This window comes from Dromiciops gliroides, chromosome 3 (assembly GCF_019393635.1).
Source record: "Dromiciops gliroides isolate mDroGli1 chromosome 3, mDroGli1.pri, whole genome shotgun sequence".
Lineage (NCBI taxonomy): Eukaryota > Metazoa > Chordata > Mammalia > Microbiotheria > Microbiotheriidae > Dromiciops > Dromiciops gliroides.
In genome coordinates this window covers 540,873,221-540,892,536 of record NC_057863.1, presented here as the reverse complement: position 1 = coordinate 540,892,536, position 19,316 = coordinate 540,873,221, and the positions used below count along the sequence as shown (strand labels likewise).

The 19,316-nt window shown below is 41.8% G+C and overlaps 1 protein-coding gene across 1 annotated transcript; it reads left to right on the top strand.

Annotated features, from left to right (window-relative positions):
* Positions 1-1,939: 1,939 nt before the first annotated feature.
* Positions 1,940-18,749, top strand: ZPR1 (ZPR1 zinc finger). Its single transcript, XM_043998501.1, has 14 exons — positions 1,940-2,945; positions 4,019-4,180; positions 4,469-4,559; positions 4,771-4,841; positions 5,408-5,494; positions 5,673-5,795; positions 6,320-6,373; positions 6,555-6,621; positions 7,035-7,105; positions 7,618-7,707; positions 8,265-8,375; positions 16,763-16,849; positions 17,287-17,352; positions 18,108-18,749. Exons 1-14 carry the CDS (start codon positions 2,754-2,756, stop codon positions 18,240-18,242), a joined length of 1,407 nt encoding a protein of 468 aa, XP_043854436.1. The 5' UTR covers positions 1,940-2,753; the 3' UTR covers positions 18,243-18,749.
* Positions 18,750-19,316: the final 567 nt, after the last annotated feature.

Below are 19,316 nucleotides of genomic sequence, written 5' to 3'. Positions count from 1 at the left end.
AAAAACCCAACCCAAACACAAACAAATATTATCTCATTTGATCTTTGCAACAACTCTGAGAAGATGGCACTATTATTATCCTCATTTTTTTTTTTTGTGAGGCAATGAGGGTTAAGTGACTTGCCCAGGGTCATACAGCTAGTAAGTGTTAAGTGTCTGAGGCCAGATTTGAACCCAGGTCCTCCTGAATCCAGGGCTGGTGCTCTATCCACTGCACCACCTAGCTGCCCCTATTATCCTCATTTTACAGTTGAGAAAACTGAGGGAGACAGAGGTTAAATGACTTGCCCAGGGTCACACAGCTAGTAAATGTGTGAGGTCATGTTTGAACTCAGGTCTTCCTGAAGTGAGGTCCCTAGCTTCTACCCACTTCACCACTTTGGATATCTAGGTGCCTTGGAGGTCATCCAGCCTTACTCCCTCATTTTACAAATGGGATAACCGAGGTCAAGAGTGGGAAAGAGACTGGACCAAAGTATCAGGTGAGAAACAACATTTGAACCCAGATCCTAGGACTCCAAACCCACTCCTTTTTCTATTGTACAATGCTACATAGTTGACAATATTAGGGAGAAAGTGAAGGCTTTAGGGTCAGAGTGATAGAGTCAGATCTGTACCTTAGGAAATTTATTTTGGCTCCTCTGTGAAGGATGGGTCAAAAAGGGAAAGAAACTGGAGAGGCACTATAGTGAAGAACTTGCTTCAAGAGTATAAGCAAGAGATGATAAAGCCCTGAACATCAATATGAATGGAAAAGGCATAGATTCAAGAGAAGTTATGCTAATAGAACTTAAGAAACCCTTTGAGCAGAGTAGGAGAAGTGAGAGTCAAAGCTGACTCAAATCTGGAGTGTAGGTAAGTGGGGGTGGAGGAAGAACAGAGTGCCATCAACAGAAATAGCAAAGATGACAGGAAAAGGTGATTTAAGAACAGATAACTTCAGTTAAAAAAATGTTGTGCCTTGAGGTGATGCCAGGACATTCAGATGGAGATGTCCAGCAAGCAGATGACAATGAAGGACTTGGAGTGCAGGAGAGAAATCAGGGCTGGATTTGCAGATATAAGGTTATCTGTAATGGGGTCGGACACATAGTGCTTATAGTGGACCGATGGCATTGGATAAGATGGCCAAGGGTCAGAGTATAAAGAAGAGTGCCTAGGACAGGGTCTTTAGGGATGCTGAGACTTATAGGGTGAAGCTACTGAACTAACAAACTAGTCTGAGAAATGTGCTTGAAACCAAAGGAAAGGAGAATATAGAGTCAGGAGAGAACAGGGCTTATATCTCACTTCGAGAGCGAGATAAGAAACTTAGAAGAAACTTATAAGAAACAATGTGATCATGGGTAAGTCACAAGCTCCCTGAGCCTCAGTTTTTTCATCTCTAAAATGGAACCATCTGTACTACCCACCTCACTGGATTGTGGTGAAGCTCCGATAAGATATTATATATCAAATGCTTTACAAACCTGACAGTGTTCTAGCCGTTTTGGCTATGACGTATAGCATCACCATCTTCGGCATGAAAAAGTCAAAGAGAATGAAGCCTGAGAAAAAGCTGTCTGATTGAGAAAAGAAGGGGTGCCTGCGGCTCTGAGAGAGTGGTTCTGCTGGAGGGATCCGACTGGAAGCTTAAAATCCAAGCAGCTGAGGCTTGAATCCATGGTCTGATATCTGGTAGAAGCACAGAATGCAGCCTTCTCTTTCTAGGGATTCCGCTGAGAGGGAAGGGAAATTTGGTTCCCCCCCTTGTTTTGAGAGGACGGGCAAGGCTTGAGCGTATTCGTAAGGGGGCAAGAAAGGAACCAATAAACAGGGAGAGGATCCCAGGAAGAAGGATGGCTGCTTCAAAGTCCTCATCCTGACGGAGGGGAAGGAGCAGGAGGGTGGGGATATAGAGAAGCTCCGAGGTATTGAGGAGAAGAGATGCAGACAGGATGGGGGAGGGGGTTTGTGTGTCAAGGACCTGCAAGATTGAGAACGGGTGCCCCCATGCAAAGGATAACCATCAAAGATGAATGCAGGCAGGGAGAATCCAGTCTCATTTAAATCCCTACAATAACCCTTTGAGATGGGTAGGATTTGAACTCAGCTCTTTCTCATGTCCCATCCACGATTCCCTTCGCTGTGATGCCTAGCGCGGAAGGGAGCAGCCTACCTGCGGCTGGAGGGGTGGGCTCTTAACTGATAAAGTCAGAAGCACAACGGAAGGAGGGCGCGAGGAGGCCGCCGCTCCTCCCTCCCGGCCCTGCACCGGGCTGGGCACAGGCGTGGGAAAGAACATCTGGAGATGAGGCCTTAGGAAAAAGCCAGGCCAGAACCTGAACGTAAGGAGTGCGGGGGTGAAAGGGGGACCCCCCCTTTATTCGTGAGGGCAACAGTCGAGGGCAGAGACGGGGAGAGGGGGCAGCCCCAGAGGGAAGCGGAGGCCAGGAAGAGGCACAGGACTGGAGGCAGAATCGGGGTGAACGAGGTAAATGCTTGGTGGACGGATAAAAGCGGTGAGCTCGGCTCCGCTTTGGGCGGAGCTGTCCTACACTTTCCGCTTCCTTCTTCTCCACCCACCCCCCCCCAGGCACTTCCGGCGGACACACGTATTTTTCTCTCGCCTCGTCAAAAGCTTTTAGATGTTAGCGGGCCCTTTAAGAGGGGGCGGTGCCTTCACACGCCGGAAGTTTCGGTAAAAGAGGGGGTGTGGCCACGCCCCGGGGCGGAAGCCGGAAGTGGAGGTGGCTGGGACCAACGTGGTGACGATGTCGGCGCTCAGGGCTCTGGATCCTGGTGTCGGGGCCGGGGTAAGGCCGGGGTCCGCGACCACCGCCACCTCCGGCCCTCCCGGGGATCCCTCCCTCGCCTCCGGGAATCTGTTCCAGCCCATCAGCGCCGAGGATGAGGAGCAGCAGCCTACGGAGATCGAGTCCTTGTGCATGAATTGCTATGGCAACGTGAGGCACGGGGCTGGGGGCGGCTTGGGGTCAGGGGCCAGGGCCAGGCTTCGAAAGAGAGAGGCATCGTCCCCGCCCTCTCCTCCGTCTGTGCCGAGACTAACCCTGTAGTAGCCGGGGTCTGGGTGGTGTTAGAAGGGAGCGGTCATAGGTGTATTTATTAAGCAGTTGCTGTGTGCTACGCGCGGTGTCCGCAAAGGAAGTATGTCATGCCTAAGTAAACACAGGTCTCTACAAAACAAATTCAAAACAATGGGGTGTGTGAGAGTCTGTGTTTGGCATTAACTAGGGGAGTCTGGAAAGACATCTTCTTCGAGGAAGTGACTTTTGAGAAGAGGGGACCGGGAATTCGTAGAATCGGAGGTGGGCAGGGAGAGGGTTTGGGGAGGGGGCAACCCTGGCAAAGGTACAGGGATGGGACCTAAAACAAGCAAAAAAGGGAGTTTGGCCGAAGGACAGAGTGTATGAGGAACAATGATGGATGATCAGCCTGGAAAGGCGGTCTGAACACACCTGTTGAAGAGTTCAAAATTCCTTACAGAGGAGTTTGCATTTTATCCTACAGTAGAGGTTCTTAACTTTTCTTGTGTTACGTGTTCTTTTGACAGTCAATGGACTCCTCAAAAGAATGTTTTAAAATGTGTAGCCTACAATGTATGGGACTACATACAGGGTCAGGTGTTGCCAAAAGTGTAGGATAGATGTGCAAGTAAGATGGGGCCATTAGATTTAGCAATAAAGAGATTATTGATGATTTTGGACAGAAGTCACAAGCCAGATTGCAAGGGGTTGAGAAATAGAGAGTGGTTGGGTAGAAGTGATGAGTTGAGACATTTTTTCCTATGACTTTTGCTGTGAAAGAGAAGTATCAGAGCATAGCTTGAGGGAGAGGTAGGGTTTAAATTCCTGTTTATTAAGATATGGAAGAAATTAGAGATTTTAGAAGACAGTGGAGTGGAGGTGGGAGATTATTTTGAGGACTGCTTCCTGGGGGTCCAATCCGGAGATATGAGAGGAAAGGAAATTTGGGCAAGGGGCCTCACTTTTCTTTGTCTGGTGTCTAATCTATCTAGGGGATGACTCGCCTTCTGCTAACTAAGATTCCCTTCTTCAAAGAGATCATCGTGAGCTCTTTTTCCTGTGAGCATTGTGGCTGGTCCAACACAGAGATTCAGTCTGCAGGCAGGATCCAGGAACAGGGTGTGCGCTATACCTTGTCTGTCAGGGTCCCTGAGGTAAGGTGAATTGGGAGGGCAGATGCTTATGGTGAACATTGTGTCCTAGAAAGGGCCTTGACATCGAGTACCCTTCCTTCTCTAGCATCTCAACAGCTTGGTGGCCATATATCAAACCAGACCATTCCATTCCATTCCCCGCTAAATTCTCTTAAACTTCTGAAGCTCTGAATTCTATTAACTGAAATGAAGACTGGCCACGATGAGTTAGCTCCCCATCTGTGTGGGTCCAGGGGAAGAGGTAGTGTTGCTGTCATTTGTGGTCTGTGACCTTATCTCTCTGCTCAGGACATGAACCGAGAGGTGGTGAAAACAGATTGTGCCACAGCAAGGATCCCAGAGTTAGATTTTGAGATTCCGGCTTTCAGCCAAAAAGGAGGTGAGTGTGAGTGTGTGAAACTATCCCAATCAAAAGAAAGACACATCCAGTTTTTCTTAGTATATTGTTTGATGGTGGATCCTTCAGTAAACATGGGAGTTTGCTTCTGTGGTCAGCATTGAATTGTGTTGGCAAATGAAGAATTATGTTAAGGTGGGACACAAAGAAATACAGTGTAACTGACATTGCTCTTTTTGATGTTTTTCCTAAGCTCTCACCACTGTTGAAGGTTTAATTAGTCGGGCCATCTCTGGTTTGGAGCAGGACCAACCAGCTCGAAGGGTAAGCTGTGGAGTATCAGATCTCAGTAAACCTAAGAACTAGTTGTTGTCCTATGTATCAGCCATAAATCTGTGGTATGTAGTTTCCTGTTCACAAAAGTAGTCAAAACAAAAGTTCAGTGTTGGAATTGAGCTGGGAAGCTTGTGGAAGCATTCAGTGACAGCTTAAGTGCTTCTTCCTCAGAGAAACCCTTGATTTACCTCCCTGCCCCCAGTGTTCTCTTCTTTCTCTGCTTAACTTGTATTTTGCTTATCTGTGTATAAGTTATATACAGAGTAGAATGTAAGTTCTTTGAAACTAGAAACTTTTATTTTTGTGTTTGTAAAACCAGTGCCTAATGTTTGCTGAATTGATCCTACTATTAGAGCAAGGCCCTTTAAAGTCAATACCCAGCTTGGTTTTTGGATTTACATTTCAACCTGGGGGCTCTCTCTTACTGTCCTTTAGCAATTTTGCTAGATGTTTTTTATTGGAATATTCTTTTGAATGCTTCTTAACTAGAATGTATATTGCCTGATGGAGCTAGGCATCAAGGCAACAATCTTTTGTTTCTGTGTTCATGACAGGCAAAAGGAGAGACCATGGCTGGGAAAATTGATGAGTTTATTGTCAAGCTGAAGCAGCTGAAGCGGGTGGACTCCCCGTTCACTTTTGTGAGTAGCACTGTTACCCTGAATGGGGGGAGCAGAAGAAGCCACCAGGACCCCATCCATAATCTTATCCTTGTGGGGCTGGGAGGAAGGGTCCCTCTTTTTCTGTGATGGGGGGAGGGTGTGGATTCTAACACATTTTCTTCTTGAGCTTACTATCTTTTTATTATCCACCTGATAGATCATTGATGATCCCTCGGGGAACAGTTTTGTGGAGAATCCGTATGCCCCTCGGAAAGATGACGCTCTGGTGATTACACACTACACCAGGACTCCTCAGCAGGGGGACATGTTGGGACTCAAGGTGAATAGGGAGGAGGAGGAGGAGGAGAAAGAAGAAGGCTTTGAATTTTATAGAGCACCTTATCCTTAGCAAACTCAGTCATTTGACATACCTGTACCCCTTTCAGTATTGTCCAGTTATGCCCTACATGCCCTATTTCAACATATGCATTTGATTTTATTTTCTAAGATTTTTTTATTGGGGTGAGGGTAAATGATTACAGTTACATAAGGCCAGAAATAGTGTTTATCTTCTCCAGGCTGTCAGTCTGTCCCTTAGCATCTCTGTCAAACCTAGAATCTTTCTTCCTTTTCTCTTTTTTTTTTTTTGGGGGGGGGGGGGAGGCAATTGGGGTTAAGTGACTTGCCCAGGGCCACACAGCTAGTACATGTCAAGTGTCTGAGGCTGGATTTGAACTCAGGTCTTCCTGAATCCAGGGCCAGTACTCTATCCACTGTACCATCTAGCTGCCCTATCTTCCTTTTCTCTTAAGTGGATGAAATGTTAACTGCAGCTATTTGGTAATTGCATTTCTTTTGTTGCAGACTGAAGAGCCTGAAGAGAAGTCCACTGACCCTGTCGAAGACCTCAGGAATGAAGTGAGTCAAATTGAGCCCCATTGGGCAGGTGCATAGGAATGGGATTATGGGTAGACTGGACTGATCCTCCTTGGGTTTTCTCTGGCTCCCTTGGGATATAAGTGACAGGTCTTGTAAAGGAATGTCTTCTGAGCATCCCCTGCCTGAAGAGCTCACTTTTTGTCTTTACTCTGTATTCCAGGTGTTACAGTTTAACACAAACTGCCCTGAATGCAATGCTCCTGCCACCACCAACATGAAATTAGTGGGTATCTTTTGTGGAATGGTGAATTTGTCTGCCTGGAAGATGGAAGAAATCACTTAGAGGCCAAAAAAGATGTATTTCCAGAAAAGCACATGTTCTGGGCAAGGGGGCATGTCTTTATGGGTTAAATTGTAGATCCTGGTGTTTGCATTCAGAGAGGAAATCCTGTCATTGATTCTTCCTTTAAATGCCTGGATTTTTCCTGTGATTTTTTTCTTCTCTGACAATCTTTTGAGTCACTGTGGTTTTGAAACCTGACCTTACTTGAAATATGCTCTGGACAAATACAACTCCATGAATTAGCTTCTTTAAATAACTTGACCCAAGCACTTGACTATTGACTTTGTATTTATTGTTATCCCTTTGGAGTATGACCTTACTTTACAAAAGGCAGATTTCCTTAACCTCCCTTTCCAGAAATTCCCCACTTTAAAGAGGTTATCATCATGGCAACCAATTGTGAGAACTGCGGACACCGGACTAATGAGGTAGGCTCTGAATTGGATCCCCTGACCTTTGAAGGGAGAGATTGGATGACTTAATTTTCTGAAGGGACTACTATTATTTCTCTTTTCTAGGAGGAGGCTGGGTAGGGGGTGGTTCTTTAAGGGGACAGTTGCATACAAAGTTAGTACAAGACTGCTTGGTTATATCTGAAAGCCTGACCTCTTCTTTGGTTAATCCTGCCTGCTTGGGCAAAAGGTGATACCTTTTTCCAGGCATTGTTGAGGGTGGTCTACTCCTTAACCATTCCCTGGTTCTAGTTGGTACAGTGCACCCACTTCCACTTCTAATTTAAAATACCCTATTTCTACTATCAGCATCTGCTTGATCTCTCTCTGCTGTTCCTGTGAACCTTGAGTGGGCCAGATTGGATTTAGTTCATACCTTATCTCTAGCATAGGCTGGCTTCCTTTTGGGGTAATCTTTGATTCACAAGGACTACTCTCCTTTCTGGCTTGTGGGCCTCTTCTCTCTGTTGACTGAACTTTGTGTGTAGGTAAAGTCAGGAGGAGCAGTGGAACCCTTGGGCACCAGGATCACCCTTCATATCACGGATCCCTCAGACATGACCAGGGATATACTGAAGGTAGGCTTGATCATGACATTGACTATTCTTCTTCGTATCTGCTTGTTGGTGAAGCTGCTTTCTTCTCTTTTTCCTTGGGAGTAGGTTTGAAAAGTCAGGAATATTTTCCTTTCTGCAGAGTTGTGTGAAGAACCTTTTTACCTGATTTTGAAGGGGAAGGAGCTTTCCTTAAGCATACTATCTGTGGGGTTACAGGTAGAGAAGGAATTTTAGGGCCCTAATGAGATCGTTGTCAACAAGCTCACTCATTTAACTTTAAGCATGTCATTTGTAGGGCTTCTCATTTCTGCCCTCCCTTAGCAAGATGCCTGTTGATGTAGATACCGTGTGATTATGTATGGTTGCGTCTGTCTCTCCCTAGTCAAATAGATTGAATTTATTTAGGTCTGTAGCCTTCTCTGTGGATTGGAAGAAATTGAGATACTTGAGATTGACCTCAGACTGTCACTGTTAGGCTATTTGCCAGCAGCTGCAGGATGTTTTTATGGTCAACTCAGAAATATTCAGCTTTTCTATTCCTGATCTTGATTTAAGGTTCTGTTTCTTTTCTCCTATAGTCTGAGACATGCAGTGTAGAAATCCCAGAACTGGAGTTCGAGTTGGGCATGGGTGCCCTAGGGGGCAAGTTTACCACCTTAGAGGGACTGCTGAAAGACATCTGTGATTTGGTAAGTCCAATGGGCTATGGAGCCCAGCACTTGTGCTGGATTAGAGATTTCAAGACTACTTTCCCCTATTCAGAAATTCTTTTGCCCGGAACATAATTTGTGATGAAGCCTATAGATTTTTAAAAACACATACATACATACATACCTTTTCTCAATGGTTTTTGTCCTAATATAGTCTTAATACAGTCATTCTACACATGTGTGCGCGCGCACGCGCACACACACACACACACACTCTCTCTCTCTCTTCCCCTTTTCTTGATTACTTTCATTTTAATATCACAGTTATTCTTCTCTCTTACCCAAACAGAACCTTCCCTAGGGACAGAGAAAAACAATAAAGTTAAAATAGCTGATAAAGAAACTTTGTATGAAAATATAAACAATATTCTGTCCCAGTAGTTTCTCCCATGGATCTGCTATGTGAGCTTCCTTGCACAAGTTGATTCTCTCTTCTCTTAGAGCTTTGTTGGTTTTTCATTATTCTTTCGTTTTCATTGCTATTTGTCTCCACTGTATATATTGTTTTCAGTTCTCCTTTTTTGCTCTAAATTAATTTTTCATTTGTTAGTGCAAGAAAACATTTTATTATGTCAGAAGTTTTTCTTGGCATCTTTTTAAAACTTCCACCTTTTAAATTTTATTTTTCTAAATTATATGTAAAGTTTTATTTAAACATTAATTTTTTTTAAAATTTAAGTTCCAAATTCTCTCTTCCTCCTTCCCCTCCTACTCACATTGAGAAGGCAAGCAATTTGATATAGAGTATACATGTGAAGTCATGCAAAATATATGTCCATGTTGCAAAGAAAAACAGAACCCCTCCACCCCCAAACCCAAGAAAAATAAAGTTTAAAAAGTATTCTTTGATCTACATTCAGACTGTTAGGTCTTTCTCTGGAGGTAGATAGCATTTTTCATTGTAAGTCTTTTTGAATTATCTTGGATCATTATATTAGTGAGAATAGCTAAGTCATTCACAGTTGATCATCAAACGATATTCCTGTGTACAGTGTTCTCCTGGTTCTGCTCATTTCATTTTGCATCAGTTCATATAAGTCTTCTCAGGTTTTTCTGAAAGCATCCTGCTCACTCCTTATAATACAGTAAAATTCCATCATATATATATATATATATATATATATATATATATATATATATATATGCATATATATGATTGTGATGAAATAATGGGATTTAGCAGATACTCAAAGACCCACCTGGAGATTAATCTATACTGATTGAATCAAGTGAGAGTGATTGACTGCTGATTAAGCCTACTTCAAGTTAATTGGATTGTAATCACACCTGGCTATCCCTTAAGAAGGTATTGTTCTCAGAAACTAGACTGTGAACTCAACTTGAGAACACCTTCAAAGACAATGGATTTGGATGACGCCAACCAATCACCTTGAAGCACTGTGTAAGGACCGCCTCTGTTCCAGATCTATAAAAAAGCTTCCACAAACAGCTTGCTAAGGGAGTTCCTGATTAAAGCATGGAGGAGGACTTCAGGAAGAACCCAACCAGGCTGGAACTCTAGACTAGACTGGAGCTGAAGCGACCACAATTTAGATTTTAAACATCACAATATATATATCACATCTTGTTCAGCCATTCACCAATTAATGGACAGCCCCTCAATTTCCAATTAGTTGTCACTAGAAAAAGAGCTGCTATAAATATTTTTGTACATGAGGCTCTTTTTCCCTTTTTAATGATCTCTTTGGGATGTAGACCTAGTACTGGTATTGGTGAGACAAAGGATAGGCACAGTTTGATAGCCCTTTGGGTATAGTTTCAAATTGTTCTAAAAATTGTTGGATCAGTTCACAACTCCACCAACAGTGCTTTAGTGTCCCATTTTTCCCACATCCCCTCCAACATTTGTCATTTTGTTTTTCTGTCATGTTAGCCAATCTGATAGGTGTGTGATGGTAATCAATAGTGATTTAGAGCATTTTTTATATGACCATAGATGGCTTTGATTTCTTCAACTGAAAACTGCCTATTCATATGCTTTGACCATTTATTCCTTGGGGAATAACTTATGTTCTTATAAATTTGACTTAGCTCCCTATATATTTGAGAAACGAGGCCTTTATCAGGGATACTTGCTGTAAAATATTTTCCCCCTCAGTTCCCTGTTTTCCTTTTAATCTTGGCTGCATTTGTTTTGTTTGTGCAAAACCTTTTTAGTTAAATGTAATCAAGATTATCCATTTTATTTATTAATTTATGCTTTTTAGTGAGGCAATTGGGGTTAAGTGACTTGCCCAGGGTCACACAGCTAGTAAGTGTTAAGTGTCTGAGGCCGGATTTGAACTCAGGTACTCCTGACTCCAGGGCCGGTGCTCTATCCACTGTGCCACCTAGCTGCCCCTTAAGATTATCCATTTTACATCCTGTAATGCTCTCTATTTTTGTTTGGTCCTAAATTCTTCCCTTCTTCATAGATCTGACATGTAAAATATTCCATGCTTCCCTAATTTGCTTATGTCACCTTTTATGTCAGTCAGGTACCCATTTTGATCTTATCTTGGTATACAGTGTAAGTTGTTGGTCTCTACCTAATTTTTGCCATATTATTTTGCAGTTTTTCCCAGTAATTTTTGTCAAAAATGATTTCTTGTTCCAAAATCTTGAATCATTTGCTACTGTATGTTGTGTACTTAATCTATTTCACTGATCCACCACTGTTTCTTAGCCAGTACCAGATTGTTTTGGTGATTATCACTTTGTGATACAGTTTGAAATCAGCCACAGCTAGGCCACCTTTCTTCACATTTTTTCATTGATTCCCTTGATATTCTTAACCTTTTGCTCTTCCATATGCATTTAGTTATTTTTTTCCTAGCTCTACAAAATAATTTTTTGATAGTTTGATTTGTATAACACTGGATAAGTAAATTAATTTGGGAAGAATTGTTATTTTTATTATATTCAAATAGGCCTAGATTTGTTTTGGCAGGTAGACTCCCAGTTATTTTAAAAGAAATTTCTCTTTCTATCTCTTTTACTTATTTATATTTTTGGTAGGGGAATGAGGGTTGAATGACTTGCCCAGGGTCACACAGCTAGTAAGTCTTTCTATCTCTTTTAGCTGGACTTTTTGGTAATACATACAGAAATGCTGATGATTTCTGTGGGTCTATTTTATATCCTGCAACTTTTCTGAAGTTGTTAATTATTTCAACTAATTTTTGATGATTCTCTAGGATTCTCTAAGTATTTCATCATACTTCTTCAAAGAGTGATATTTTTGTTTTTTCATTGCTTATTCTAATTCCTTCAATTTCTTTTTCTACTCTTAATGCGATAGCTAGCATTTCTAGTACAACAGGGAAATTCCATTTAAAATAACTATAGATAATATAAAATACTTGGGAGACTACTTGCCAAGATAAACCCAGGAACTACATGGACACAATTACGAAACGCTTTCCACACAAATAATAAAGACAGACCTAAATAACTGGAAGAATATTAGTTGCTCATGGGTAGGCCAGGCCACTATAATAAAAATAATAATTCTTCCTAAATTAATTTACTTATTCAGTGCAATACAAATCACAGTCAGGGGAGTCATATCATCTTCCCATATAGGAATGTAAACAGTTTAATCTTATTGAATCTCTTGATTTCTTTTTCATATTTACCTTTCTGTGTTTCTTTTGAGTGTTATATGTGAAAGTCATATTTTCTATTCAGCTCTGGTCTTTTTATGCTTGAAAGTACTCTATTTAGAGGGAAGCTAGGTGGCACAGCGGATAAAGCACCAGCCCTGGATTCAGGAGGACCTGAGTTCTAATTTGGCCTCAGACACTTGACACTAGCTGTGTGACCCTGGGCAAGTCACATAACCCTCAATACCCCCACCAAAAAAAAAAAGTACTCTATTTAATTAAATGTTAATTTTTTTCCCCATGAAGGATTATGTCCAGTTTTGCTAGATAGGTGATTCTGGTTTGTTGTTCCACCTCCTTTGCCTTCTGGAATATCATATTATAAGCCCTCTGATCCTTGTGAGTGGAAGCTCCTAAATCTTATGTTGTCCTTAGTGTGGCTCCACGGTATTTGAATTGTTTCCTTTTGGCTGCTTACAATATTTTCTCCTTTACCTGGGAGCTCTGGAATTTGGATATAATATATTCCTGGGAGTTTTCATTTTGCGATTTCTTTCAGAAGATGATTGGTGGATTCTTTCAGTTTCTCTTTTACCCTCTGGTAGTTGCATAGTAGGGTAGTTTTCCTTGATAATTTCTTGAAATGTGATGTTTAGGCTCTTACTTTGATCATGACTTTTCAAGTAGTCTGATAATTTTTAAATTACCTGTCCTTGATCTTCCTTGATCTTGTTTTTCCAATGAGATAATTCACATTTTCTTTATTTTTCCATTCCTCCCCCCCCCTTAGGGCAATGAGGGTTAAGTGACTTGTCCAGGGTCACACAGCTAGTAAGTGTCAAGTGTCTGAGGCCAGATATGATCTCAGGTCCTCCTGAATCCAGGGCTAGTACTTTATCCACTACACCACCTAGCTGCCCCTTTTTTCCATTCTTTTGACTTTTGTTTCAGTGTTTCTTGATGTCTCATGAAGTCATTAGTATATAGTTGCCCAGTTCTAGTTCTTAAGGAATTATTTCTTCATTGAGCTTTTGTACCTCCAGCCCAAATCTAGCTTCAGACACAAGACACTCATCCACTGCACGACCCCAGGCATGTCACCCAATTCCAGCTACTACACACACACACACACACACACAAAACAGATAAAGAAAAAGTAAAAAAAAGTAAATATTTTACACATATCATCCCTTCATCATCAATTCCCACCTGTGCCCTCTATCTAAATTGATTTCTATCATCTACCCTAATACTGAGAAAGTTTTTATGAGTTAGACCTATCATCTTCCCGTGTAGGAATGTAAACAGTTTAACCTTTTAACATCCCTCTTAATTTCTTTTCCCTCTTTACCTTTACCTTTTTATGCTTCTCTAGGTCTTGTATTTGAAAGTCAAATTTTCTATTCAGTTCAGGTCTTTTCATCACTAATACTTGAAAGTTCTCTTTTTCATTAAAGTCCCATATTTTCCCCTGAACGATTATACTCGGTTTTGCTCAGTAGGTGATTCTTGGTTGTAATCCCAATTCCTTTGCCCTCTTGAATATCATATTCCATGCCCTCCGGTCCTTTAATGTAGAAGCTGCTAGATCTTGTGCTTTCCTGACTGTGGCTCCACAGTACTTGAATTGTTTCTTTTTGGCAGTTTGCAATATTTTCTTCTTGACCTGGGAGCTCTGGAATTTGGCTATAATATTCCTGGGAGTTTTCATTTTGGAATCTCTTTGAGGAGGTGATTGGTGGATTCTTTCAATTTCTATTTTACCTTTTGCTTCTGGAATATCAGGGCAATTTTCTCTGACAATTTCCTGGAAGATGATGGCTAAGCTCTTTCCTTGATCATGTTTTTCAGGTAGTCTAATAATTTTCAAATGATCTCTCCTGGATCTGTTTTCCAGGTCAGCTGTTTTTCCAAAGAGATATTTCACATTGCCCAATTTATTCATTTGGATTTGTTTTATTGTGTCCTGATTTCTCATAAAGTCATTAGCTTCTATTTGCTCGATCCTAATTTTTAAGCAATCATTTTCTTCAGAGAGCTTTTGTACCTCCTTTTCCATTTGGCCAATTTGGCTTTTCAAGCTGTTGACTTTTTTTCATGACCCTCTTGCATCACTCTCATTTCTCTTTCCGTTTTTTTCTCTACTTCTCTTACTTTATCTTCAGAGTCCTTTTTGAGCACTTCTATGACCTGAGACCAATTCATATTTTTCTTGTAAGCTTTGGATGTAGGAGCACTGATGTTGCTATCCTCTTCTGAGGGTGCACCTCGATCTTCTTTGTCACTAAAGAAACTTTCTGTGGTCCTCACCTTTCTCTGTCTGCTCATTTTGCCTGTCTTTTTCTTGACTTTTAACTCCTTAAAGTGGGCCACTGTTTCTAGGCTGCACTGTCCCAAGCTTCAGGGGGTCCCAGTTGGTTTGATTTAAGGATGGGTAGGTTCTTCAATCACTTGGCAGTGGGGGTTAAGTGACTTACCTGGGGTCACACAGCTGGTAAATGTCAAGTGTCTGAGGCCGGATTTGAACTCAGGTCCTCCTGAATCCAGGGCTGGTGCTTTATCCACTGCACCAGCTAGCTGCCCCCCATCCAGTATTTTTTGTGCCTCTTTTATCACACTTTTGATTCTTTCCATAATTTTCTTGTATCCTTTTCATTTCTGAATTTTTCCTCTACTTATTTAATTTTTAAAATTGTGTGCTATTCCAGGAATTCTTGTTGGACTCGTGACCAGTTTGCATTATTTCTTTGTGGCTTTTCTTATAGATGTTTTGACATCTTTGTCTTATCCTGCGCTTGTGTCTTGATCTTCCCAGTCACATTATTAGTTTTGTGGTCAGGTTCTTTTGTTTTTGTTTTTTTGTTTTAGCTCCTTTTCTAGCCTATTTGACAATTTAAAATTTTATGTTAAAGTTGAGCTCTGTTCCCAGGGTGGTGGGAGTACTATCCCAAGCTTCAGGTTTTTCTGGCTGCTGCTTTGAGAGCTACTTCTGGCTTTAAACATGGTGTGACCTGAGGAGAGGTGCGGTCACTGCTCTCCTGATTTTGTTCCTCTGTAGCCAAATGTGCAAGCACTTCTCTTGTCCCTGAAACTGTGACTAGTTCCCCTACTCTCCTGTAGCTGCAAGGGCTAGTGCTTCTTTCTGCCTTGGAACTGAGAGCAGTGCCCCAGCTCCATTGTGAGTGACCACAAGCACTCTTCTCTTCCCTGGAACTATGATCAGGGCCCCTGTTTCCCCATGGCTGCAAGAGCTAGTGTGCTAGTGCTCCTTTTTGTTCTGAACTATGACCCAAATTATGTTTGGGCATTGGAACTGGATCCTAAACCCAGAGCCAGCAAAGGGTTCCTTGTAATCTCTTCTGACCAGTTGTCCAGTCCTCTTACTGTCTGTGGGCTAAGAACTCTCAAAACTGTTGCTGCCACTGATTCAACTGCCTCCAAGGCCTGCTGTTGACATACTTTGATGGGTCTGTGCTGGGCCCAGGTCCAGCCATCATCCTGATGAGAGACTTTTCCTGCTGACTTCTTAATTTATCTTGGGTTGGGATTTTTTTTCTTCCCAACCTTTTGTTGGCATTGCTGCTCCAGAATGCAATTTAAGTCATTATTTTAAAGTTGTTTAGAGGGTAATTTGGGAGAGTTCAGGTGAGTTCCTGCTTCTACTCTGTCATCTTGGTTCCACCCATTATATCAGTTTTTGATGGTTTTCTTTCAGTCATTTGCCAACTGATGGGAACCCACTTTCTTTCTAGTTCTTTGCTATACAAAGAATGCTGGGTATGTATGAGTATATTGGTATATGTTAGACCTTTACTTCTGTCTCTGACTTCCTTGACAATGATTGGGATAATTTTGAGTCAGAGTCCAAAAGGGTCAGACCATTTCAGTGCCCTCTCCTAATAGTATATCAGAGTGCCTGTTTTTCTAAAGTCCCTCCAGCATTGAATGTTCCCATCTTTTCATCATCTTTGCCTATTTGAATGTAGTAAAGTTAAAATCTCAGAGTTTTAAAAATTTATGTTTCTTGTACTATTAGTTACTTGCAGCACATTTTTATTTATTGTTTGTGTGTTTTCCTTTTAAAACTGTTCATATCTTTTGACTACTCATCTGTTGGGGAATGGTCTTTGGTGTAATCTATTAGTATCCTATGTATTTTGGATATCAGACTTTTAGCAGTGGTATTTAATGAAAATAATTTTCTCATTCTACCATTGCTCTTTGAATTTGTCTTTACTGATTATATTCATACAAAATATACAGTTTTGTGTAGTTGAAATTATTATTTATGTCTTTGTTCTCCTTTGCCTCTGGTTTGGAAAGAATTCTTCTCTCTCCTCTCCCCCCCCCCCCCAATAGTAGTCTAGAACTAACAGAGACAATGAAGCAATGAAGCTGTTGAGTCCATCTCCTTATTTTATAAATAACTAAACTGAGGCAAAAAGAAGTTAAGTGACTCGCCCGCGGTCACACAGCTATTAAATGTTTCAGGTGGACTATGAACCTAGCCCTCCCTGATTTGAAGCCCATTGTCACATTTTTTCACTCCATTCTGCCTCCTCTCCCAAATTTTAATAATACTGTCTTTTATATTCAAATTCTACAGACTTATTAGGTGAACTCCCCTTTTTATCTAGTAAAAAAAAAAAGTTATAGGATGGTTAGAGAATTAGCCAAACTTCCTGAGCCCTCCTCTTAGCTATAACCACGAGATTTCCCATAGAATTTGGAAGCCTAACCTTCAAGTTTGTGCTGTTGCAGGTGTCCAGGAACCCCTTTACACTGGGCGACAGCTCCAACCCGGACCGTACAGAAAAGTTGAAGGAGTTTAGCCAGAAGCTGGACCAGGTAAGAGACTGTAATAAGACCAATGCCCTTCTGACCATGGGAAGACTTCCTCATGCCCCATGTCCTTTTCATATCTTTCTGGATGAGGAATGTCAAGAGCTACACACTGGCTTAGCTCAGCAACAACAACACCATCATCCTTATTCATTATAGCAGTGATAGTGGATGTAGTTGTCCCCACTTCCAGGAGCTAAAAGGTTAAAAATTAATGGTTATGGGGCAGCTAGGTGGCGCAGTGGATAGAGCACTGGCCCTGGATTCAGGAGGACCCCGAGTTCAAATCCAGCCTTAGACACTTAACACTTACTAGCTGTGTGACCCTGGGCAAGTCACTTAACCCCAGTTGCCTCACCAAAAAACAAACACCAAAACAAAAATTAATGCTTGAATTTCTTTTTTTGTTGCCTCTCTTTTAACCCTTTGCCTGCTGCTGTTAGATTATAGAGGGCAAAATGAATGCTCACTTCATTCTGGATGATCCAGCAGGAAACAGCTACTTGCAGGTATGTTTTACCTGAGTGTGGGGTTAGGCTCTTTCTTTTCAGTATGTGTCAAGAATGTGCCATTTCTTTTTCAAGAAATAAAAGGGCATTCTTCTAGGTTAATAGTGCAATGAAGGTTTGATTGTACTCTTAGAATTAGCTCTCAACATGAATCAGATTCACCTGGGCCATGTTGGAGGAAGGCACAAAGATTTATTTGTATGGCATTCTTTCCCCTTCTGTTTGGATTATGGAGGAAAGCCTTGTCCAATTATTGGCAGCCTTTCACAGATGGCTTGCTACATCTTACTTAGTCACTCTTCACAGGGTATGTGAGGGTTGGGAAGAGTGTGGCTTCTGCCATTCAGGGATCTGAGGAAAAGGAATAATTTAAGATTACCAATCCCTTTTTGCACAGTCTAAACTTGATCATCTCATCCCTTCATAAGTGAACAAGAAAGGAAGTTTTGCCAGTAATGAGGAGGGAAGATCTCATGAAGGGAGTTGGGAGGTTGCCATAAGTCAAGCCTTCCCTACTTTCTGATTTTACAGGGCAGTTTGGGCTGGCTGCCGCCCCCCCCCCCCCCATAATGCCATTCATTCTTCTTTTCACTGATAATCTGGTTAGCCTCAAGCTAGGAAATGGAGTCCTTGCATAGCAACCCTTGAGTTCCTGGGAATTTAGGGATAGTCACTGCTTGAGCTTTGAGGGAGAGGGAAAAGGGTCTGGGTTAGAGGAAGTATACAGTCACTGACTTTCTCTCTTTCTCTATCAGAATGTGTATGCCCCGGAGGATGACCCAGAGATGAAGGTAGAGCACTATAAACGCACATTTGACCAGAATGAGGAGCTGGGGCTCAATGACATGAAGACAGAAGGCTATGAGACTGGACTGGCTCCACAGCGGTAGCAGTGGGCAAAGGGGCAGGTCAGGCAACAGAGCTGCCCAGGGCCCCGTGGTTATTTGTTACTATTGTAATAAGTCAGAGGGACAGAGACTAGAGAACAGGGGCATTCTCTTGAATGGGGAGACCTTGTCTGAGTCCATGAAGCTGTGCACACTTTCAAAACAATTCATGATGCAAATGTACATCTGTTGTGTTACTGACCTTATTTTGGAGGTTTTTTATTGGTTTGTGAAGAAACTTGGAATTGAACTCTGGAGCAAGTTACTACTACTTTTTTTCTTGCTAAAGTCTTTCCTTCCGTATTTCTCCTTTCTATAAGGAAGGGGCTCTGAGGAGCTGCTTCCTGATAGGCTTGGAGAAATGGAGGAGTTGGGGCACAACCAGGAGTTGGCATTCTATAGATATTAATTCTAGCTCTCAAAAACAAGAGGAGCCATGTTCTAGGGCACTGGAGTCCTGGGATTGGGCAGAAAAAAAAGGTTGTCAATAAAATTACTGCTTTCAAACAACTGTGGTTTGGGTTTTCACTCTGTTCTTGTCATTTTATGTTAAGTGTATGTTTGGCCAGGCTCAGAGTTGGAGTAATTATCTCTAATTCTATAGTATCTTGGTTAATCTGCTCTGCATATAATCTAGCCACTTGCCTAGGGAGAGGAACAATGTAATAGTAACAACTCAAGTTTATAAAGTGCCTTAGGGGCAGCTAGGTGGCTCACAGGCCCTGGATTCAGGAAGACCTGAAATCAAATCTAGCCTCAGACACTTAACACTTACTAGCTGGGTGACCCTGGGCAAGTCACTTAACCCTCACTGCCCTGTTCTCACCCTCCCCCCCCCCCAAAAAAAAAGCCTTATAGTTTATAAAGTATTTTTTTGTAGGCAACTGGGGTTAAGTGACTTGCCCAGGGTCACACAGCTAGTAATATAAAGTATTTTAAACACATTTATGGAGCCTTTGTTTTTTGTCTATGTTTGGGACAAAATTACCTCATTTTACCCAAATAATTTGAGGAGACCAACAAGTCAAGCAGAGGCAGATTTATTACATTCTCATGAGAATGGGCGACCCCATGCAA

What these genes read in the sequence shown, in the direction of transcription:
- ZPR1 (XM_043998501.1), top strand. Translation starts at nt 2,754, where the DNA reads ATGTCGGCGCTCAGGGCTCTGGATCCTGGTGTCGGGGCCGGGGTAAGG. An exon ending in GGGACATGTTGGGACTCAAG is followed by an intron (nt 5,796 to 6,319) that starts GTGAATAGGGAG and finishes CTTTTGTTGCAG; the next exon opens with ACTGAAGAGCCTGAAGAGAA. An exon ending in CACCAACATGAAATTAGTGG is followed by an intron (nt 6,622 to 7,034) that starts GTATCTTTTGTG and finishes CTCCCTTTCCAG; the next exon opens with AAATTCCCCACTTTAAAGAG.